We start from the raw sequence: 25038 nt of genomic DNA, 5'->3' as shown, positions 1-25038 counted from the left end.
AGAGAGAGAGAGAGAGAGGAGTGTAGTTTATTAATTAAACTGAGGGCAAAACTGTTATTGATGTTTAAATTGGGTAAATGAGACTAAAAATTTCTTAGTGGAGTAAGTCAGAGTATCTTGGCCCAAATTTGGGCATTGGGTCAAGATCCCCTTTTTTTTTTTTTTTTTTTAAAGCATTTTATTGAACATTTTATCTTATATGGACTCCATATTGCTTTGAACACCTTTATATTGCCTTCATAAGTGCCTTAACAACCAAACCTTATTGCAGTGTTTAGCAATTGATTAATTGCTTGCTAGAAGCATATTTATGTGATAATATTATCTTATTATCTTAGCTAGTTTTATTTATTTTTGAGCAATTTATTTATTTTTATTTTTTGTTGGTTTCTCAAAGCGAAGAAGAGAAAAAGATGTCAAAAAGAGGAAGGGATGTGTGAAATACGAAGACTCACAGAGAGCCAAACCTATGAAAAAGCAAAAAACGTTTCTATTTAGCAAATATTAATGATGTTTCAAATGTGTTTTTCTTAGTTGGATGTAATCCTAATCCAATTAGAAAATTCATTGGAAGTTTTCCCTCGAAGCTGGTAAGTTTGAAACCTAAAAGGAAACAAAAAAGCGTTTATGAGCAATATATAAAGACCCTTAGGACGTCATAAATCGACCTTAAGATCGAGAGAATTGGAAAAATATCAGAAAAACTCGAGAGAAGAAGAAGTGCAACAGCCGCAGAATAGATAGTGTTGTTGTGCCTCTCTTGTAGGTTTTGAACCCTCCTCAAGAAGTATCCTATGCATGCACATCATAGTGCTTATTCCCTTGATGTCAGCAATATTTGATGCAATTGCGGGTTTGTTCTCACTGAGAGAGTGTATCTTCAGAAAAGGTAGTAATACGAATCCTTAGGGAGCACAAATTTGCAATTGTATGGAGTACGGTGGATATCAAGGGAATAAGCCTATGATGTTCATGCATATGATACTTGTTGAGGAGGTTCAAAACCTACTTGAGAAGCACAACAACGCTTGAACCCTCCAATAATGGAAGTAGTAAAGAAGGAGGTTCTCAAGCTAATTGTTGTTGGCGTTATCTACCCATTTTGGATAGCAAATGAGTGAGAGTGGTCCAAGTTATGCCTAAACATTTTGTCATTATCGTTGTGAAGAATGAAAAGAATGAATTGTTGTCTACGCGAGTTCAAACCAGTTGGAGAGTTTGCACTGATCATAAGATTATGTTTCAAAGTGGGTGGAAGCAAAAGCCACTCGGACTGATAACTCTAAAGTTGTTCTTGATTTTCTTAAGGAGAATATATTTGCAAAGCTAGGAACACTTAAAGCCATTGAGAGAGATTTATGATCTCATTTTTGTAACATGACCTTTGAGGGGTTGCTCAAGAAGTACCACATCACATACATGGCGTCTACACTGTATTATCCTCAAACTAATGGTCAAACCAAGGTTTCTAACCTAGAAGTGAAGTAGATTAAAGGCCTTGACTCCTAAACGAAAAAATTGGAGTGCACACTGGAATGATGAATTGTGGGTCTTTAGGACATCCTACAAAATACCATAGTATTGAGCTTGCAGTAGTCATTGCAAACTCTCCAACTGGTTTGAATTCACATAGGCACCAATTCATTCTTCTCATTCGTCACAACAGTAATGCCAGAACGTTTAGCACAACATAAACTGGGTTCACCCATTTGCTATTCAAAAATAGGGCGCTGGCCGATAACGCCAATATTAAGGAGTTTGAGAACCTCCTTCTTCACCACGTACTTCAATCATTGAAGGACTCAAGTGTTGTTGTGCCTGTCTAGTAGGTTTTGAACCCTCCTCAAGAAGTATTATGTGCATGCACATCATAGGGCTTATTCCCTTGATATCTACCATACTCCATACCATTGGGAATTTGTGCTCTCTAAGGACTCATATCATTGCCCCTTGTGAAGATACACTCTCTCAACTACATTATCATTAGAGCAACTTTAAAAGCTTATTTATCATTTCTGTATTATAGAGAAGCAAAATTAGTCAAAACATTCCATAATTTTTCTTCTCGAACTCCAACAGATTCTCTATTTTACAGCAATCTCTAAAATCTTCCTTAAAATTTTAGAGATTGTTGTAAATTTAGGGAATTTTATTTTCTTTTTCCTCACTGTCTTTAAAATGGAGATAGTTATAGGAAATCGATCTGTTGGAGAAAAAGAAACTCATTTTTCTATTCAAAAACAAAAAAAAAGCTCATTTCTTCCTAAAATAGAGAAAAATTAAAATATGGAGAAACTGTTGGAGTTGCTCTTACTAAGTAACAACGCCCAACACTAACGAATTTAAGAATTTTCTTAACAAATCCAATGTAGCTCATACAAATTTTTCTTAATTTAGTTTTTTTTTTTTTTAAAAAGAATTTTCTTTGAGTGATACGAAAAGATATACATGCTAGTTTGGATTACTTTTCTTTTTTGCCGAAAAAAGGGAAGACATTTCATTAAATAACAAAGAATTACAAATAGCTACAAGTACACCAAAGTGACCAAACAGCTAAAATAGACTATTTAATCTAAATTTTTTTTATCGAAAAAGGTCATCCCAATATTGTATTTCAGCAAGCGATATCAAATTTTTTTTTTGACAAATAAGGGATTAGGCGGTATTAGTTCCTCGGAGGTAGACGATGTAGGGCATAAGACCCACCCTCAAACCCATATGCGAAGGGTCTACCACTCTATGGGAACACACCGCCCTTCCCTTTATTTTAACTTTTATTATAAAAAAGAAAAATACAACCGAAGTTGTGGGGTAAAGCCCTAAATACATGAAAAAACAAGAAGGCAAAGAGACAACCCTCTTAAGGTTAGTGACAGTGTTTCTTGGATTAGATAGGATTCCAAGAGAGGCCTCAAGGGCCTTATTATTTGACTCTGTAAATTGTGGTTGCCCTAGAGGCTTCCACCTCAATTAATAGTCTTTTCGTATTAAAAAGAAAAAGAAAAAAGAGAGACAACCCTCTCACCTTCAAAGATGCAAAGCCAAACCTAGAAACATAAAAGAGAAAAAATTACGAACTTTTGAGGACTCCCATGAGCATCCATCCTTCAAAAGCAGCCAATAGATTTGTCTAGTAAGAGCATACTTTATTATTAACCAAGACAAGATCACCGTTTGTTGTACTTTAGAAATAGTAGCAAACTCTGCCCACTAATTAGCTCGATAGTCAGAATATCCCAACGCATCCATATGATGAAAATGAAAAACACCAGGAGGAGAAGAAACATGCTGCAAATCAAGGAATAGGAGAAGTCAAACTCAAATTTGCAAAACCATCTGCAAATGTATTCCCTTCACGAAAGACATGTGAATAGTGAAGTGTCATTGACTGAATATGGTGCATGCAATTATACCATGGTATATGTAAATGCCATGAAGGAAGGAAGTTAGAAGATGAGAGACATGTAACAAGCAGTACCAAAACTTTTTTTTTTCCTTCATTTTTTAATAAAAGAGGATCAAAAGATTTCACTCCTACCCCCATGGTGACTCGAACCCATGACTTCGTACATTGGTAGTGGGTGCTCTAACCACTGAGCTAACACCACATCGTCATTGCTGGTAACAAGCAGTACCAAAACTTGAAATGTAGGGATTAGTTTGTATTAATTAATTGCTTAATCTGTGAGGCTCTTACTCCCTATCAAAAAATTGGGTTAATTACAGATAAGTACATTTTTGAATGTTTTTTAAGCCATAGGGCCACCAACTATTTTTTTCCTCATAAGGCCACTAGATTAAAAATTATGTTAAATTTTAGATATAAAAAGCCAACATATTTACGTCAATGCCACTAGAATAAAAAGTCAACAATCATTATCTCTCTTCTCTCTGGTGAGGTCTCCAGCCGACCTCTGACAAGTCTTTGGCCGACCCTTGGCCAACTTCGGTGGGATCTCCGACGAACTTTGGCGATCACAAAAGTTACTGTCACTAACACTAAAAGCTACTGTCACCAGCAACAAAAGCTACTCTGATAAGATTTCCGGCGACCTCCGGCGAGGTCACAAAAACTACTGTCACCAGCAACAAAAACTACTCTGGTGAAATTTCCAGCAACCTCCCGTACGGTGACAAAAGTTACTGTTACCAACAACAAAAGTTACCCTGGTGAGATTTCCGATAACCTCCGGCGACGTCATAAACGCTATTGTCACCAACAACAAAAGCTACTATTACCAGCAACAAAAACTACTCTTACAAACACAAAAAGTTACTCTTAACAACAATAAAAACTACTGTCGCCAGCAACAAAAATTACTCTGTTCCGATGACCTTCGGTGAGGTAACAAAAGCTACAGTCACCGGCAACAAAAATTACTCTCACTAACACTAAAAGCTACTCCTACCAACAACAAAAACTATTGTCACTAACATCAGAAAGCTGCTCTCACCAACAACAAAAGTTACTATTACCAACAATAAAAGCTATTGTCACCAGTAATAAAAACTACTCTCACCAACATAAAATAAAAATCTATTCTCACCATCATCAAAAAAGCTACTCTCACTAACACAAAAAACTACTCTAACCATCACTAAAAACTACTCTCACCAACACCAAAAGCTATTACCAAGCAAAACAAAAAACTAATCGCAAAGATTGAGAAAGCTATTACCACAGACTAACAAATCTACCATCACTGATTGAGAAAGCTATTACCAACCAACACAAAAGCCACTATGAAACATCAAAACAACTATAAATTTACAATGTCGAAGGCTTGCAATGCTCAAAATTTAATGTATTGCACATATCATAATCCATCAACATAAATTGTATCCATGAGCATCATTCACTAGAGTAAGCTGTAAAATCCATAGGAATTACCAAAATCAAACCAAAGCTATCAAATTGAATGACAAATATCAACAAATGAGTTTCTACCTTTTCCAAAAACTGTAACAATACATAATCCCGGGTTTTGAACATGTGTAAAATTTCCAGATCAAGCAATTGGAAATTGCGATTGCATTGAGGACTCGGATTTCACCAATCTTGTCACCTGAAAAAAGCAGAGTGAAATCGTGCTCCAGCTTGACCTGAACTAGACCATTGAAGACAACTTTCTAGGGGCTAAGGTCGGTGGCAAAGCGAAGCTAGTAAAAGTAGCAGTAATTGCCGGAATTTGGTGTTGAAAGTTCAGAAAGTCGAAAAACGGCAGATTTTGCCGCCATATTTGCAGCACATCCACATCGTCGCCGACGAGTGAGGTTGTACATGAACGTGGACGATTCCGCCGCCGCCGATGACAATTTTTGCAACACACGGTGCAGGCCTGTGTTTTCTCAACCACCAAATCAAGGTTTTCTGTCATCTTGTGACAAGGTCGAGGCCAGGAGTCGAGTGGCTTTGAAAATGTCGACTGATTCAGATCTCAACCACCAGATCATTGCCGCTTGCCGGAGAGTGACTCGGCTTCAAATTTAAGGTCCTGGCCATCGGGCTCGATGATCGAAAGTTCGAGGTTCTTCATCTTCTTGTGCGGCAGCCATTAGTTTTAGATCGGAGCTTTAGGATTGTTTCAGCTGTAGTTAGCATCAAAGGGTTCGAACCAGAACGCCGGCATCGAACGGAGGACGTCGATTTCATGTCTCCGATTGAGAGAGAGAGAGAGAGAGAGAGAGAGAGAGAGAGAGAGAGAGAGAGAGAGAGAGAGAGAGAGAGAGAGATTTGGCTTCGGTGGTGAAGACGTGCAATTAGTTTCTTAGGTAGAAGGATAAAATCAACAGGACGGAAAAAATTTGAGGATGCAAGTGGCCTTACGTATACAAGAAAAATTAGGTGGCCTTAAAACTAATTAAAGTTTTAAAATGACACTTATACGTAATTTTCAATAAAAAAAAATTATATTTAAACTTTATTTCAAACTCAAGGTGGATGATCTGCCCTTGTGAAGATACACGCTCCGTTAACTACATATATACATAATGATTACCAAGTGATCATGCTCACATGAAGAGGCGAAAATTGACCCAAATATAGTTTCTTTAGCTTTCTTTTTAAAAGGTATGAGAGAATGAAAGATTACTGGATTTGTCTTTAATACTACGAAAACAAAGCTTTGCAGCCTGGACCTTTTCTGTTTGAACCAGAGTCATTTTGATGATGGAGAAGATCGAGCTTTTCAACTTTGTGGATATGCGTCGAGTGATAAAACAATAGTAACTTGGAATAGATTTCTACACTTTCTCTTTTGATGTTAAGTTTGGGCAAATTAGTCGTCTATGTTGACAATATCTTTTATGAATGAATGTGAAATCTATTCAAGGTTCAAATTAATCAGCTGTTGCTAGTCATTAACTTACACAAGAACCAAGATTGATAATTGCAAAATACTTTGAAATCTATGATCAGGGTTCTATTTCTTCTGACCCAAGATGTTCCCTTTTGAGTAGCTCGTTACGACTTACGTAACTGATTGCATTATATAGTCAACAAAAATTGGCACATCACATTAACGTAGGGGTACGATTCAGTGGCTTAAGGTAGTGGTTTGCTAAAGCGATGTGCAAGAAGAGGTATCATGAGTTCGTACCCTGGCAAAACGGTGGAGACATTACTTATTGAGAGAAAGAGCAAAGTCTTGGTGAAGTTTGTTGAGAACTCTACAAAAATTTTAATGAGGTTATTCATTAGGGTACCCTCATCATGGTAAGCTTCTAATTCATTAACAAAATCATCAAGTATATATCCGAATTAACTTTTGATGATTTTGGGTAACTCGTTTCAACATTTGGCCACATGGTTAGGTCTAATCAAAGACAGTTCTTATCAGAAGATTAGTAATGATACAGCAGATTAATTGAAGGATCCATAATTTCTTAACATGTAATGATGATACATAATTATGTTGGGAGAGTAATTTTATTAATTCAATTCGCGGGCACCATGTTTCTTTCTTAGGCTTCTTTATCCCTCAAATCTTGTTTTTTCCTTGAGACCTAGCTACCAACCCTAATTAAGTTTAAACTTTTTTTCTTGCCTAACCTTTTTTATTTGAGTTTTGACATTATCAACCGACCAAATTATAAGCGAAAGCAATGGCCATGAATGTAATGATCCATATAAATCAAGTTCAAGCGAGTTAATAGTCATATGATATCAAGTACATTATTCTTTTTACACTTAACAATTAAGGATGTTCTAAATGTCTAGTGTAAGGGCTGGCATGTATTTAAGGAACGCCTGTACGAGTCATATGACGGATATCTGACATGTATTTAGGTCTCGTTTGGTTCACGGAAAGTAAACAACGGGAAATGAAAGTTGTTTCTTGCGTTTGGGATGCAAAATGAAAGAAAATACTTTCCTGAAGCAAAAGAAAATAAAAAGGAAAATAGTTCATTCCATACTTCAAATGAATCACTTTTTCCCCTTTATTTCCTTACAATTATTACTCACAATACATTATTTTATTGCATTAATTACAAATTTTTTAACAACTTTCTAGATAATTTTTCTTATGTTACCAAATATCGGAATGAAAAATTCTTCGGAAATTTCATTTCCCTTCCCATGGATAATTACTTTCATTTCTGCGAACTCGACAAAGTCTTAGAGAGAGAACTTCATTTTATTCTGAGCTACTTGCAGTACAATCGAAACCATATCTCTTATGTTGATTTTCAAGAATTACTTTTGCAGAAAAAAAAAATCAATCAAATGGGAGACTGTTTTTTTTTGTTTTTGGAATAGAAACTGGGAGATTGTTTGATCACTATAATTTGTAAACTTATAAATACACAAAGATCATGGCTTGAGTTCTCATGCTTAGTATTTTGATCCCTATTCTCCAAATTGTCAAATCCATTTTCTTATAGGAATGTTATTCATGATCAAGTGAGATGAGAAATATTACAAAAGAAGGTTGTGTCCAAAACAATAGTGCCACTTATGCCAACAGTGTCGAATATGATGTAGAAAGGATTGAAGAGCAGATTGATCGAGAAAAAGGTAAAATAGAAAACTGCAGATTTGACATTCGGTGTCAGAATGCTAATTATTATACATTTTCAAGAAGAGAACGGCTTCAGGATTCAAACAAACAGCCACAATGGATGAGCTTTTTTAGGCTTCCGAGGTCGTTTCAGGCCTCAAAACTGCAATTTACTATTTTTCCAGCAATTTAAGTTTTCAATTTAGTTTTGGATTTGTTTTGATTTAATCCGTAGGCTTTTTATAACAATCAACCCTAGAGTTTGTTTTCTAGTATTTAAGCAACCTTAAACGACTGCAGACTCATATCTTTCATAATAGTTGAGAGTTTTCTCATATTTTCTGGTGGACTCAGAGTTTTCTCATATTTTCTAGTGGACTCTAGATTTATTTGTTTTAGAATTTATAGCTTGTAAACCCCATTACTTCCGACTGCGTCAAGAAATTAGGGTAGCACTGGAGCATAAGACATGAACTTTCAGAAATCAAGACTTTTCACTAAAAATGAAGTATACATATCATTCAAAGTCGAAACATAACTGTATGATGAATGAAGATAGAAGTACATGCACTTGGCTTTCCAGAACATGAACATTCAAAAATGAAGACTTTTCCCTAGAAATTGGAACGATTCACCCCACTTTCAATGAATTGAAACTCGAATAATTCTCATACGTATATGTTATAAAGAAGTTATTCAAATACATTTGTTTTGTAAAGTTAACCGATTATTATATCTAAATCAAATTCTCGTTGTAATATAAGTCTTTTTTATTTTGCAAGTAGAAAATTTTGAAACTGACGATCATGTACAACTGGTTGTTGTATAAATCAGAAGAATTTTTTTTTTTTTTTTTAAGTTTACTAGTCCCTTGACACGCGTGCATATATGCCATTTAGCATTTCGTTGTCTTTTAGAGAAATGTAACATAGTAAATAAAGAGTGGTTTTTTTTTTTTTTGAGACAAACCGAAAATCATTCATTCATTCAACCAGAAAACAATACATTGGGGAGGACATGACCACAACCCCAAACCGCAGTTACAGAAACCATGAGGCCAAAGGGCCCAAACTCTAACCGCCAAACGCCCATGTCCAGGGCTACCTTGAGACATATGACCCGAAAGTTCCAGTAAAACCTCGTAATCAACCTCAAAAACGACAGTGTCCTCTTCAACACCGTGTCCAAAAGTACCAGACCACGTGTAAAGGATCGCATGTCATTGACTCGACAACAAAGGTAAACCATAATAGAACCAAATCGTCCACGGGAATGACACCATATACATGGCATACCACCTAGACCTAATCCTAGCTCAAAGAAGTAGGAACCCAACCCTAGCTCCGAGAAGTAGGGACTTATTAACACAGAACCAACCAACAACACAACTGAAAATAAACAAATAAAGCCTGAAAAAATGGAAACAAAACAACACCAGCACGGCCCAAAGGCAAAGGCCTGGCCCAACCACCTTTTCCCCCAACAGAGAGAGTGTGCAATCGACAACCATTCCTACCACCGGCGAACTCCATCGTCCCAACTCCTCAACCTCACCTCACCTCACCGCCTTACTGCATCCCTACGCCGCCACTCTGCCTTGCTAAATTGTAGACAGACCCGACACCCTGTTAAAAGCCTCAACCAGATTCAAACCCGAGAACGAAACAGATCCCAAAAGGAATCGCCCCCGCCGAGTTCCATCTCCACTGCCATAGCTCAAATCGTCTAGTCAGAAACGCCAGATCCCACCACCGGAAAGAACCAGCACGTCGCTGCGCCACTACCTCCGTCGCCCCTGATCCGAGAGGGACAGAACGATCTGCCCAACTCGAAAACAACACCCCATCCTCCATCCTTGGATCGCGCCTCTGCTCGGAATGCCCGCCTTTATTCAGAAACAACATCCTCTCCCAGGCAGGAAAAGCGACGGCGAGATCGCCGGCAACATTCCGCTGGGAGAGAAAACACTCCTTTTTTTTCTTTATAAACTGGATATGGAAATCCATTGATTTTTGTAAAATTTAAATCTCTATTCTGCCCCTTTGAAAACATAAAAAATTAATTATAAAAAAAAAAACCACAATCTTAGGCTTCTCAGCCATTTTGCAGTTCACCCTTCTTTAATTATCTTCACCGTTCTCCCTCTGAAAAACTACAATTGTTATGTGGACCTCTACAAATATGTTCTCAGTTTGATTACAATATATGTTCAATTGATATTCAACATAAACAACATCAGGACCTGAAGAGAGAGAGAGAGAGAGAGAGAGAGAGAGAGAGAATTTCAACGCCAAGCATAAAGCATCTCACCAACAAATTAGCTAAGATTTCATCACTGATCGATCCAAGTTCATCCCAATCAAAATATCCAATTATAAAATCAATTATTCTTCATTGGATGCATAATATTTACAACACGTAAATAATTAGTTCAAAAATTTAATCATTCTCATTAGAATTTGGTTTAATATATAAGAATTTAGCCATATTTCTAAGGTTGTTTTTGATTTTTTGTTTGATCAAACAAATTTAGGGCCTGACGGTAGTTACTACCTTCTGACCCGACCCATTAGAGAAGCCAGCCCATAAATCTTAAAAGACCATAATCATGACATCATCTGAAAATTTTCTGAGGAAGTAATGTGGTCGTTGAGTTCTCAGTGACTCACAGACCCTTCTTTCACCAACCTCACGGCGTCGCGTGAAGTTCTACAAGGCTCTTGTTCTAACGGTGCGCTTCTTTTACTCTCGGTTTCTGTCTTCTTTGATCAGTTCGTTTCAATTTTTTTTTTTTTTAGTTGTTGTTGATTTTGTATAAGGTGTTTTTAGTTTCTGAGACAATGTGGGAAATAGAAGCATGTTGGTTAGTTAATTCTAGGGTTCTTTCATAGTTTTGTTTTGTATTCTCGTGGGAAAAGAAGTGTGTGGCCTCAGTTTTCATCTGCTGTTTCAAGGATATGATTAACTGTGAGTTTAAGAAGTAAAAAACCAATACTTTAGCATTGCACAAATGATAGCTGGATTCAACAGGAGATGAAAGATGGGATTTTTCGATTTGGAGGAGAATGGTTAGGATTTTGGGGGGTAAAGCTTGATGCTTCACAGAATTACAGTGACCTTGAAAAGCAAAAGCAATGTTAGAAGGAAGGAAGACTAACGGTCAATCTTTTTTTTTTCCCAAGCAATTGGTTTTGTTCTCAAGTGTGATGGTAAAGTTTGCATCTTTTGGATTGAATTTGGAGGAGGTGAATGTGGAGAAGGAAAGTACTTGAGCTGATCCTAGCAGGAAAAACCCTTGAGGAGAATCCGGAATGGGAGGTCGAGATAGGGTGACATCAAAGAGAGATACAGAGTCACCAAAAATAAAAAAGTGAAAGAAGCAGAACCAATGACCATTCCTGAAACTATAGTCTTCTCTTCTTCAGGAACAACTTCAGATTCTGCTGGAGGTCTTTGATATCCACAGGCTGGCAAGGGAATGCCACAAAGGCCGGAGTTGTTCTCATATCTTGATGCTGGGAAGGTGGTGAGCTGACCTCCGGAAGGGATTGTACCGGTGAGGTTGTTGTTAGACACATCGAGGTCACTCAGGAAAGAGAGAGTCCCCAAAGATCCTGGGATATAACCTTGAAGATTATTGTGAGAGAGATCCAGGACTCCAATTGCTTTTAGTCCTCTAAAGCTTTCTGGAATATTTCCACTTAACATATTGTGTGCTAGATTGAAGACTTGCAAATAGGACAGTGCACCTAAGTTTGCGGGAATAGTCCCAGACAAGTGATTGTAGGAAATGTCAAGGAAGATCATGCTTCCATTGCTGGTGAATGTGTAAACTGTCATTCCTGTGTAAATTCTAGATGATGGACAAGAATGAACCATAGGTAAACTTTCTAGTCTCTGAGGTCGGACTCCCTCAAACTCAACTAGTCCTCCTGCACCCCTGCAAGCTGTACCACCCTCATTTCTAACAAATGCAAACTGCTTCCCAGAAACTGTTCCAGGAATGACTAGGTTGGCCTGGTTAGCAAGCTCTGATGGGATAGAACCATTTAGGTCATTGCTGTTCAGGTCAAGCCAAATGAGGCTTTGACACTTGCCAAGCTCAGCTGGAATCTGACCAGACAGTGAATTATTACCCAACTGAAGTATAGCAAGCTTAAGGAGATTTCCAATACCTGAAGGGATTGCTCCTGTAAGCCGGTTGCTAGATAGTGACACCCAAATCATATTGGTGCATCTGCCAATGGACTGTGGAATGGCTCCAGTAATGAGATTATTGTTGAGAATCAGGGTTTCCAGTTTTCCTCCATTGATGCAAATGCCTTCCGGGATTTCACCAGTGAGATTGTTTGCCCACATAACCAAGTCGGAAAGATTTGGCAAGGTCCAAACTTCTAAAGGAATTGCACCACTCAACTGTTGAAACTCAGATCAATGGCCTTCAGGCTCTTGCAGTTTCCAAGTTCCGATGGCACAGTCCCGGAGAGAAAATTGTTAGCTAGAAGTATCTTTTCCAAAGCTGAGGGAGCATTGGAGAAGCAAAACACTGAAGGAACATTCCCTGTGAAGAGATTAGCACTGAGGTCGAGCACTTGAAGCCGAGTACCATTGGTAATAGATGGTGGCACAGGACCAGTGATGTTGTTGAAGGGTACATAGAGATATCTCAAACTCGGAAGCTTACTCACAACAGTACTGAGGAAATTTCCTGAGAGCTGATTGCGACCAAGATTGAGACTAACCAAAGAAGAGCACGACACAAAACTTGAGGGCAATTCACCAGTAAGAATGTTATCAGAAATATCAAGCTCCTGAAGTGTCCCACAAGCCTTTCCTAATTCGGCTGGAATTTCACCCGAAAACTGATTGCGACCCAGAAAGAGTTGCCTCAACTTATTGAGATTTCCCAACAAAGCACCCGGAATCTTGTCCTGCAACTTATTACTAGTCAGGTTCAGTGTCTCCAAAGCTTGACAGTTAGCAAGGCTTGAAGGAAACTCATCCCCATAGAGATTATTGTGTGATAGCTTCAGCAACGTGAGGCTGCTACACTGCCCGAAATCAAGGCTTGCAAACTTTCCAGTGAAATTGTTGCTTGAGAGATCCAAATACTTGAGTGATGCAGAGCCACTTTCCAGGATAGTGTTGGGTATCTCCCCAGATAAAGCATTGTATGAAAGGTCAAGTGTTGTCAGATTCTTGCAAGACAAGATAGAATCACTCTGTTTTCCGGTCAGCTTGTAACCGGAAACATTGAGCAGATTCAGATTCTGGCAAGTCAACAAGGATGAATCCGAAATCAGGTTTCTAGAGATGTCAAGCTGAAGCAAGGAAGCACCAAAGCTGAAACTCCCTCCTGGGATTGAATTGCCAGAGAGGTTGACCAAAGCCAGATTCTCACAACCCTCAAGAAAAGACCGAACCGGAAGAGGGCTTGTGATGTTGTTGGAGGACAAGTCAACTGTTACAAGACAACATGTGGAAATGTTGGAAACTGAAAGATCAGAAGCAGAGAATGAATTGCCTTGCAAGTACAGATTTTGAAGACTTGGCAAGGCTGTGAGAGTTGGAAGGTGATGACTTCCAATGAGACCAGAATAGGAGAGGTCAAGGGTGATGACGTGGCCTTCAGAGCAAGTCAGGCCTTTCCATTAACAAAGGGCAGTTGAAGAATCAGATTTCCAGTCAGATAAGAAACCATGAGGATCAGATTGAACAGAGGATTGCTTGAATTGCAACAAAAGCTTCTTCACCACATCCTCATTAGAAGCAGCTGAAGTAAAATTTAGAGAGTGAAAGAGAAGCAGAACAAAAAAACAGAACAAACCCATCATGCTTCTGATGATCTATTCCCTCTTCATTTTGTTGTTTTGCTTTCAAAGTTTCAATAGGAATCTTTCTGGGGACTATTCAACACCTGAGCAGCACAACTCATTCATCTGAAGTTCTGAACCAAAAGCTCTCATCTTTCAGTGGGCTAACTTAAGAGCAAGTTCACCCGTTGGGTCACCGGGTCACCTACTATTCACTACTTTTTAGTATATATGTTCATTATCTGGGTCACCTACTATTCACTACTTTTTAGTATACACTGTGCTCGTGACCCAGGGCACGAAATACACTGTGCTCGTGACCCAGGGCACGAAATACACTGTGCAGGTCACCATGGTGACCCAGAACACTGTACAGGGTGACCCAGGGCATGAAATAAACTGTGCTCGTGACCCAGAGGGTGAAATTAACACTAAAAAGCAGTGAATAGTGGGTGACCTGGTGACCCAACGGGTGAACTTGCTCTAAAGCTTTAATCTTTCCACCCATTTTTGCTTGGAAGCTGCAATTGAAATTTCCCAACAGGAATTAAATTAAATAAATTTGTAAAATGGGTTGTGGTGCCTTTATGGTGGAAATCACTATCAGACATGTAAAAAATCAACAAACTTGAAAGAAACTCATTAAGAACAAACATTTAAGAGCTTTTTAGCTACCATATATGAATGAAAGTATGAAACTGAATGAAAGAGAGAGGTATATCATGTTATAAAGTAGAGAGAATATGAAGAGAGAATAGTTGGGAGGAAGTAGAAGTATATCATTCAGTCTCATTAGCCTCCTTTATATAGAGGTAGGGTTTACATCAAAGTACACAACTAATGAGTATTTACATGGACATCCACATAGATAATAATATTTACAACACTCCCCCTTGGATGTCCACCAATGAATGATGGTATTGGACGCGCTTATTGTTGCCTCATTAAAAACCTTGCCAGGTAACAAAAACCCAGTGGGACAAAAATAATCCTGGTCGAAGGGCAAAAAGAGCACAACGCACATATGTCCTAGGTAGCATGCTTCTGGATGCTCACCCTTATGAGAATCTCCCCCTGATTGTTGCAAGCCTTAATTATGTGTGTGATAAGCTACATGTACTATGTATAGTGGTTTGATGTGTCTATCACTGAAGTGAGACCACGTGTGCTTTGCATATAGGGGCTCATCACAAATTTTCATACCTGAAAAGGTTAAGCAATACCAACAAAGCTAGATGATTTTCAATAAGCCTTACCTCATATGATAAGGTTAGAAAATAATCTCATATGCTCAAATTCATACACAAAGCAATAGCTAAACAATATAAAGAAATTGACACATTTAACTTTGTATAGTTTAAAACATTGAAAAAATCATCATGGCATACCTAGCCATACACATCAATATCTTTGTGTATTGATATGTCTCATATAAGCTTCTTCAAGAGCTTTAAGTACGTTATTCATAACTTTGCGAAAGTTAGAATATGTTGCAACATTATATTCATAATTCGAATTCAATAGTAGTCTCTTCATAGTACTCATTAAGGCAATTTAGATCTCGTTGACTAGAACGAAATGAGTACATATGAGCTAGCTTTAGACTCTTTGATTCCATGAGTGAGCTTCAGGCTCTTTCAACCTTTCATGGACTTGCATTTGAATCATTCATGTATTTGAATCCCTTAAGGATTTGATAAGCAATGCGCTTATAATGACACTTTACTTTTGAGATTTTGCTTTTAGCAATATGTCTTTAAGATCTTCACGATATACGATGACAACATGCCATAAATCTCTCGTCAATATAACAGCTATATGTAACACTGTACTTACAGAAAATTGTCATTCGTATAAGGGAAGATAATCATAATCTCATGTCTCTATAAATAGAAATTGTGTCATAGTGATTTATCTTCACTTTTGACAAATACCCTTTTCTACATGTAGGGTTAAAGGTCCAAGTATTTCATCACGTTTCAAATATTCAATTTCATTGGAATTGCCTCTTTCCAATTTGGCCAGTAATATACTTTGTCGACATTTTATAATGAAACGTGGTATAACATCAATACAACCCTTAATGATTTTTGGTAGCTACCAAATGTAAATTATCATCGATGATCATTAATCATAGATCCCACACATTCTTATATGCATGCATTAGCTATAATAAGCTTATTGATATTGGGTACCCATGCCACTTCTGGGGCACATATTGTCACTTCTAGGACAATCATCTCTCATAGATGAGTCATGTAGCGAATGTGGATCTTTTTACTTATAATCTCATGTATGAGCATTATAGGGCTTGTATAATCTTCCCTGTTTTGGGAGCTTAACACTTTAGACCTGGTGGATACATTCCACACAAATTCACGCCATTATTCAAAATAATCCCCTCAAAGCTTCAGGTTTGGGGTTGACCCAGATTAAAACTTTATGATACATTGTCTATATATTCACTCGAGACTTATGGCTCAAGTCTGCACAATTAGAACTTCAGGTTTTAAGGTGGAATGCTTTAAGCAGGCATAAAGAAGAATATATCAATCGACATATGAAAATTTACTCGAAACTTCTAGTTCGAGTTGACATAAAGTCAGATAAACTATGAATGAATTATATGTGTAATCGAAGCTTCAGGTTCGAATATTTTTTTTCTATGAACTGCAAGTTCTAAAATTTCGTAATTTGAACTTCGGGTTCAAATAAATTTGATGCTCGAAACTTCAGGCTCGAGGTGACTAAAGTGAAGCTTCAAGTTCACTTTTAACTAATTTATATTTTATACTCAAAGCTTCGGGTTTGAGTGTTACTGTTAGAACTTCAGGTTCTACTATGAAATTTTAAACTTCTGGTTCAAAAATATTACACTCAAAATTCATATGTTCGAGGTATAGGACTGCTGGTCCGTATGAGTAACAAAAAAAATTAATTTAAAAGATAAGTACTGTAATGAAAGTACATAACAAAATAGAAAAATTGCCGGGAAGAAAAATAAATAGATAAATTATGCAATAAAGTTAATTGTGGAAACTTCTGGTTCCATTAATGAAGAAATACACAGAACTTCTGGTCTGGTTGACTTCACGATACATGATAATATTGTATGTTAGTCAGAAGCTTCTGGCTTCGATTGATTGTCCAACTTTGAACTGTAGGTTCTAAAGGTGGTTTGAATTCCAAATTCAAAATAGTCATAAGGAGGAAAGGACCCCAGCATAAAAATAACTAGAGGAACTTCAGGCCCTCTTATAATTGGAGATTAAGAAACATTTAAGTTCATATACTCAATTGCATAGCTTTGAGGATCTTCTGGCCCTCGTAATTGTATAAACTCGGAAAAACTTCATATTGCAATTGTGATTATGTAATTATCGAGGAACTTCAGGCCCTCTGTAATCAGATCGAGAGACTTCAAGTCTCAATTTGTTTTAATTTCAAAATTCCCAACTAGATATGGGTGTAAGGATTTCACTTTTCCAATCAAATGGATGAAGAAGGTGAATCAAATGGTATCTTTCAATTAAAAGAGTGAAAGATGCACTTTCAAACACAATGCAAAACGAAAACATGACCAATTAACTATGGGTGAATATCATTGACATTGCCTATACAAGATTATGTTTAATCATAATAATGACATTCGGAGACTACTAACAGTGCTATATGGGCAATGATTATATATGATCCACTTGCTGCAAATCAAATTCAAGAAACCATCACCCAATAGCCTTTTGTTGTAATTAAACACATAGGCATCCTAAAATATGAGGATAATTAGTAATTCGTGCCGCACAAAGGGAAAAGAACAAGCAGTAAAATTGTCGAATAAAAGAAACAAACCATGATCAGAAAACATAGGTTACGGCACAGTATGCACAGTATTGAGACAAACATAGATATGCATATTGACTATCTCATATGTATATAATATTAATAAGGAACAGACCTTGGGAAGAAATAAGATTTCTACAACCTTCTGACCTTAATTAACATGTACTCAATCATATGCAAACAATTCCCTTCTGATTTCTGATTATCAATTGGGAGCGCAGCTGATAGGGTTTATCATAAACACTTTCGTCAGCAGTGGAAAATACTCATAGATCAAGTTATTGGTCACAATCAACAACGTTGCCCCATGTAACTGTTTGACCATCATGGAGTATATAAGTAGGAAACAAAAGATAAAGCAGAGCGTGCTGATAACGTGTTATAAAGTAGAGAGAATATGAAGAGAGAATAGTTGGGAGGAAGTAGAAGTATATCATTCAGTCTCATTAGCCTCCTTTATATAGAGGTAGGGTTTACATCAAAGTACACAACTAATGAGTATTTACATGGACATCCACATAGATAATAATATTTACAACATATCATATATTCATGTGAATTATAAAGTAGCAGAGCGGAGGGCCTTAATGGGCAATCAGACAGTTTTTGTTGAGGAAAGAACAGAGAAAGAAAGGTACCTCGGACTCTCGGAGTGTGACAGAGTACGATGTTCAGAAAGGAAATCTAATGTTTGGGATTGCTAGGCTTGTATATAGGCGTCTCTAGCTTCTACACAAGCACTGCTTTATTCATACTATATACCAGTATGCTTGTCTTAACTCTTAAGCATGAACTGTGTCAGATACTCAGATTGATGTACAAGTCTTTGTTCTGAACACAACTCAAATAAGCAAGGTCACAGTTTTTATTTTGAACTTGTGACACCAAAATGTTTGGTCAATGAAATAGACCACCCTCAACTACATAATTACTTGGTTTATGTTTACCGGAGGGACAGTTGATAACTTTCTTCTCAAAGGGACTGAGACGGAAAGATACAGAAGAAATCTGATTATTCTCAAACCTATGCGTGGAGCGACTCTATTCAGATACATTAACATCAAGTAAATGTGGTAAACACGCATGATCAACTCGTCAATGTTAGATTTGCTTTCTTAAGTCGCGATAACAAAACCACTGCAAGTGGCCTAGTGGTTCTTGCTTAGTTGGGTGTGCTCCCCAACCTAGGTTCGAACCCCGAAGCTGTTAAAGTGGCCGGACACTGTGCTGCAATGCACAGTTGGAGCATTTCACATGCGCCGAAGGGGTTTATCTTGGGCCTAGGAAGCCTTTGGGTTCCTCTTGACAAAGTCAAAAAAAAAAAAAAGTCGCGATAACAAGCTGTAACAGTTGTATTCCAAGTAGTTCTAACAATTTGTTGACTAGAGGCCTTGCTGATCACTCTTGACTTTGAATGGTGATTGAGTTGACTTGCTTGTAATGAGTTGATGTTGATCCTAGACCCTTCAACGTGCTTGGTATTTGCCTTTGATACAGTGAGGTCCAAGACAGAAAACGATAAGGAGTAAATTGCAATATTTTGATATTTTGGTAGGAAAGTGAAATTATTCCATAATTGAAGGAAGCAAAGTGAGAAATTCACTATAATTAAAGGAGACATAAGGGAACATAGGAAGCTGACGACATTTGGTGCGTGTTACCAATTTGGAGGTGTCAGGGCACAAAATTCAACCAGATAATCAGCCGTCAACTTGTAACTGCTGCTTTTTGTATTTACTAATGGAATAAAGACTAGTCAGAACTGTGATAGAACATATAAGAAAAAGAGGAGCAGCAACGTCATCACAATTCATACAATTGATGCCTGAAGATTAAGCGAAGGTTCTCCACTGGAATATAGGCACTTCATTCTCTACTCTGTAAGCTTCAATTTCTTGTCTTGAGCTTTGATTTTGTTTCTGGATTTGAGTTCAAAGTAGGAGTCTTTGTTTTTTTCAAAAAAACTCTGGGCATATGTTGAATGCTGATACCATATGTGTGAAAGTTGGCATCTTTGTTTCTCTATCATACATATATGACCCTAAATTGGTACCCTTCTAAAGTTCTAAATATCTTTGTCATTATATGCTTCTAATTGGATGAAATTAGTCAACCCAGGATGGAATCTTATCCTAATGTAATCTTCAAGATTTTGTAGCTGCAAAGCTGTACCCTGTTTATGGATATGAATGTAATTCATATGTCACTTGGTGGAGCGAATTTCAGTCAATCTTGTTTCCTTTGTAAGCTAAGGCTGTGTTTGGGTGAGTAGGAGAGATAGCAGGACCAGCCATGGCACTGAGCTCTCTCCGCCTTCACCGAACACTAAGCAGCCTCTCCACCCTCCATACTGTTCTTCCTATCCTCTACTCCAGTCCCCCAACACCTATATCGTCTACTCAGTCCTGGACCTTTACCCAATCTCGGCCTTTTGGCTTTTTGTATGGCAGAAAGGGTGGGGTTACAAGCAGCGGCTCCTTGTCATGGATTTTCGGCAAGACCCAAAGCCTTGGCCTGAGGAGATGGTGAGAACTTACGAGGAAACTGTGCTAAAATGCTTTGCTCTGTTCATTTGTTTGGTTGCTGAGAAAATGTGGAGGAAGGCAGTATTTTGAATAGAAAACATTAGTCGGAATTTGACTTTGGAGCACCTCTACATCTGGATTCTGGTCTGTTATGTTTGTTAGTAGAAACTTGTGATATCTGATTTCAAGCAAACAAGTCCATGGTATGAGTCTTTGTTAGAATAATGCGCCAATTGTGGATGCATTGAACCTCTTCTCAGAAATGATTTGTAGAGGTATCGCCTCGAAGGAAGTTACTTGCACCCTTTTGGAGTTTTCAAGACATGCAGTAACAGTAGTGCAGCTATTCAACTGCTTAGGATAATGGCAGAAGGAGCTAGTAAGCCTGACGTAGTTGTCTATAAAATGATCATTGACCATCTTTGTAAGGATGCACTAGGAAACTAGTAGAATAACCAAATAAGTCACTTTTTTCTACCATCGTTGAGATTTTCTGGCACCTTGAAGTTCTTCATCCTGAAAGATTTTTCAATGTTCTGCTCCTCATTCAAATTTTAGGAGATTCAGGAAGATTTGAACTATTGGCATCCTCTAGACTCCATGTGAAAAAGGGGTTTCTGTGTATGCGCGTCTGTGACCCTTTATTTGTTTGATTTATTCTGTAGTCTGTGATGAGAGCATGCAGGGGTTACTGTGTGTTTCTGTGTCACTCCAGTTCTCATAGTGTTGAATGTTAGATTTGAATGCTGCTTATGTATAATTGCAAAAGAATTTGTTCCTTTGTTTCTCTGTTTCTCTCTTCAGGTCAAGAAAGAAGAATTCAGCTACACGCACATGCACATTTATATAGTCACACACACACATGTATATTGGTGATCATTGAACACAAGCTCTAATAGTTGGAGGGATAGACAATTAGTTTATACATTTCAGTGTGAAACTGTGAACTATGAAACCTATAGATAATCTAGAAGAGAAGGGCATGCATACATGAGACTCTCTCTCTCTCTCTCTCTCTCAAATATACAGATATAGAAAACACACACGCGCATATATTTATGGTACTGATAATACTACACTGATACACAATAGTATATCCCTTGACTTCCATAGGTTTGAAGTGTGTAGAAAATAATGACGATAAGGTAAAAAAAATTCAAAACTTGGCTGTTATTTTTCCCTCATTCAACTAATATAAACAGTAATGCATAGGGCTGGTGCTGTTATTGTGTGTACAGTGTACACTATGGAACTCTAAATCCCTTTAAGTCCTTAGTAGTGTGCTATAAAGTGTCTCAAATGCCTGCCGAGGTTTATCCTTGGGCAGTTTTTATTTGTGGCATCACATTTTAATGATTTATAGGCTGTAACTGCAGGGCAAATATGGCTTTCTTAGCAACTGCTGAAGTTTGTGATACAAATACAGCTCTTTTGGGAAGTGGAGACCTGCGTGTCCTGCCACCAATATTTCAGATGTATGGACAAAGTCGAGCATTCTCAGGCCCCATTTCCACTGTTAAGGTTTTTGAGGATAACGTTTTAGTTAGAGAGCTTCTCGAAACCAGAGGCGAGGGAAGAGTTTTAGTTATTGATGGGGGAGGAAGCATGAGGTGTGCTTTAGTTGGAGGGAACTTGGGACAGTTGGCTCAAAACATGGGATGGGCAGGGATTGTGATAAATGGCTGCATTAGAGATGTAGATGAGATCAATGGATGTGATATTGGGGTGAGAGCTTTGGCATCTCATCCCATGAAGTCCAACAAACGAGGCCATGGCGATAAACATGTTCCGATCAACATTGCAGGAACCTTGATCGGCGAAGGGGAATGGTTGTATGCTGATAGTGATGGCATTCTTATCTCAACATCTGAACTGTCTATTTGAATCAGTATTGTAAGTTCACCAGTTAAAAAGTCTTGCCAATAAGATGATTTTGAGTTTTGAAGACAATTGTACTTGGAGTTTGTAATTTTGCTAACAAAGTTAGCATCTGAAATATGCATTATATTTCTTCCCTTTGTTATTGCTCCTTTTATCTGCTACTAATTATATTCATTTATAGAACTATTACTTAATATTTGATAATGCCAATCAGACTATCAGCAACAAATTATTAGGATGTCTTTTGAAGAACAAGCACCTTAAAATTTAGAATTTTTTTTGCCCCTGATGGTGCAATTGAGCACCTCCAAACCCCTGAAATTCATTACAGGATGTGATGTAGATCGGATGGCAACGGATGAACTGTGTCAGATTGATGTACAAGTCTTAGTTTGTTATACACAATTTTTATTGTGAATTTATGACACAAAATGTTTGGTCAATGAAACAGAACATGAGTTGATGTTGATCCTAGACCCTTCAACATGCTTTGGTTCTTGCCCTCATAGGCTAATATGGTTTTCATATCTTTTGATACATTTAGGTCCAAGACAGAAAATGATAAAGGGGTAAATTGCAATATTTTGATATATGGGTAGGAAAGTGAAATTATTCTATTCTATAATTGAAGGGAACAAATTGAGAAATTTACTGCAAGGAGACATAACGGAACATAGGAAGCTGACGACATTTGGAGCGTGTTACCAATTATGGAGACTAGAAATTTTTCCCACGCTTTGCTGCGGAGTCTGTTTTTGTAAATAAATTAGAACAACGAAATACAAAAACAACATTGTTACATATTATTGAAGTAGTCAAACAGTGTTTATACACATTACATATTATTTGATGCTTGTTCAACTGGAACTGGTGCAAAAATGCTAGTTTTATAGAAGGGTTATAAGCTAATCTAGCAAAGGTTCTTGCTGGAGCTTGTTCAAAAAGGTCATCGTTCCCAAAATGCTCTAGCTGGGAGACTTCTATCTACCCTAGAAACTTCTACCTCATATCTCCAATTTCCCAAAAAATGATCTATCCCTGTTCAGTTGGTTTGTTATCTATCTAGATAATAAACTTTGCTTCTTTTTTTTTTTTCTTTTTTTTCTGTATCTTCTTGATTCCAACAGCTTTGATTCACTTTTGGTTTAAATCTAGACAAAAACATAATGAAAATGATGTCCTTTTCACTTTCTACCATTCCTAATTTATAAAGATGGAAAGATAGTACTACCATCCAAAGATACTACCACCAGAGATCCTCTAAGAAACAAAACAAATCACAACATCATACAAATTGAATAGAAGGTACAATACACAATATAAAGCAGGTATGTCAATATGGTTAGATGTAGAGACTAAAGCCTAATGTAACAAATGAAAAGAGCTAATCATTCTCGACTTCATGTGGTTTGTTGGTTGTTTTGGAGTTATGATTACTGTATGGCATGAGAAAAAAATTGATTTATAGCTAGCATAACCGTAGTGTTTTAAATACTGCAGATAACTAAGCCTAATAACCTAAACCACCTGCTTTACAAAGACTCTCAAATCAAAAGTAACAAAAATATACTCAAAACTAACTTGCTATTATTATGGTTATTATTATAAATGCATCAAACAACTTTGGCTTTTCTCATTTTTAAACTCCAAATTTTTTAAGCCAAAGTTCATTAAAAAATTGAAATAGAGCTAACTCAAGTACTATGAAAACTGTTCAATGCCTAATTAATCATATACCTTACAGATAAACTAAGAAAGCTACCTTTTTTTTATAGCTCAACCATATATGACTCTTTAATCTAACAACAAATCCTTGCACTTTTTCCTACATAAGTACTATGGTTTAACTATAAGAACAAAACTGTTAATATATATTAAAACAGTGGTTCAAAACAACAAATGCAAAAATCACCAACCATACATGTAAAACTGAAACTCAAAACAGAACCAAAGAAAACAAAACATTACACTCAGAAAAGAACAAAAACTACAATGCTTCAACTATGTACGAAATTCTATAAACTATGCCACACATTATTAATAACATCATCAATTAGAACCTCAAGGACTGAATCACTTTGGTTTATAAACTGCTTCCTTTGCTACCTGAAATATGAACCAAATATTTAACAATTGGGGAAATATTTGCAGATGAAACAAGTGAAAACCCAGAAACCACCTTCACTAAAATCTGAAAGTTTTCATGACTTTGGTTTATAAACTGCTTCCTTTGCTACCTGAAACAATTCCCTAATATTTAAATGCTGTAGATGCTATTGGAGTGTCGAATCGAAAGAACAGATAAGACTACAGGCAACCTTCACTTGAGCAATTGGAGTGTTGTGGTCGAAGCAAAAGAGCCTCTTCGCTCAACATAAACTGATTAGCAAACCTGGATTTGCCCAAATCTCCAGTCTGATCATGAGAAGAAGGTTCTTACCCTAAGATTTCTATAGAGCCTACAATCAATTCCAAGGTTGGAAACTCAGAACAAAAACAAAGGCAAGAAACCCAAAACCCAGACTTCTATTTAGAATGAAATCATTGAAATCAAAACATAAAAGAAGATTGGGAAATTAACGAAAAAAATTGGTAAAAGAGAAAAAGGGAGAAAACGGATTGCAACCTAAAAACCCTCTACCTCTCTCGGATGCTTCTCACGTTTCTGGGCTGTTTCATCTCTGTTGATTTCATTTTCTATGCTCTCGCTGCTTTTCTCTGTGTTTATGTGATTTTGGGATCTGATTTCGCAAGTGAGTATTGGGAGACAGAAGCGAGAAGAACAGAAGCGTGGAAAAAAATCGGGCGCTAGACAGGGATAGCTTGATAAACCTAGGGGCAGAAGAGAGGAAGAGAGAAACCAACGGAAGAGAGAAGAAACCAGAAGGAGTCGATTATACGGCTGTAGAAGAAACATACGGTACACCTATCTCAACGGCAGAGCCTAAAGAAAATTCAAACGAGGGCAAATCATCTTTT

General features: G+C 37.3%; 2 protein-coding genes, 1 long non-coding RNA gene and 1 pseudogene across 5 annotated transcripts in view; 1 reads left to right on the top strand and 3 right to left on the bottom strand.

Annotated features, from left to right (window-relative positions):
* The window catches only part of LOC112165725 (serine/threonine-protein kinase BRI1-like 1), a 29820-nt gene extending 11225 nt beyond the window's left edge, over positions 1 to 18595 (bottom strand). The window contains exon 1 of the mRNA XM_040505393.1: positions 18292 to 18595. The gene's annotated coding sequence lies outside the window, so the exon portion shown is untranslated. The remainder of the gene's footprint in view (positions 1 to 18291) is intronic.
* LOC112165726 lies at positions 11019 to 13994 on the bottom strand (annotated as a pseudogene).
* Positions 18596 to 19316: 721 nt separating the features above from the next.
* Positions 19317 to 22201, top strand: LOC112164877 (putative 4-hydroxy-4-methyl-2-oxoglutarate aldolase 3). Of its 3 annotated transcripts, none has more exons than XM_024301218.2 (2): positions 19317 to 19533; positions 21542 to 22201. In XM_024301218.2, the coding sequence occupies exon 2, from the start codon at positions 21562 to 21564 to the stop codon at positions 22060 to 22062; it is 501 nt and encodes a 166-aa protein (XP_024156986.1). In that variant the 5' UTR covers positions 19317 to 19533; positions 21542 to 21561; the 3' UTR covers positions 22063 to 22201. The 3 variants fall into 3 exon arrangements, with proteins under 3 accessions (XP_024156986.1, XP_024156985.1, XP_024156984.1); XM_024301217.2 differs by having other exon boundaries at positions 19321 to 19533; positions 21555 to 22201; XM_024301216.2 differs by lacking the exon at positions 19317 to 19533 and adding an exon at positions 19607 to 20178 and having other exon boundaries at positions 21555 to 22201.
* A 638-nt stretch (positions 22202 to 22839) lies between these two features.
* Positions 22840 to 24911, bottom strand: LOC112164879. Its single transcript, XR_002922542.2, has 2 exons — positions 24378 to 24911; positions 22840 to 24296 (listed from the first exon to the last, which is right to left on the bottom strand). It is a non-coding gene; the product is annotated as an uncharacterized LOC112164879 (long non-coding RNA).
* Between the last annotated feature and the right edge of the window lie 127 nt (positions 24912 to 25038).

This window comes from Rosa chinensis, chromosome 5 (genome assembly GCF_002994745.2).
Source record: "Rosa chinensis cultivar Old Blush chromosome 5, RchiOBHm-V2, whole genome shotgun sequence".
NCBI classification, from domain to species: Eukaryota; Viridiplantae; Streptophyta; class Magnoliopsida; order Rosales; family Rosaceae; genus Rosa; species Rosa chinensis.
This window is presented reverse-complemented; position numbering and strand designations above follow the sequence as displayed.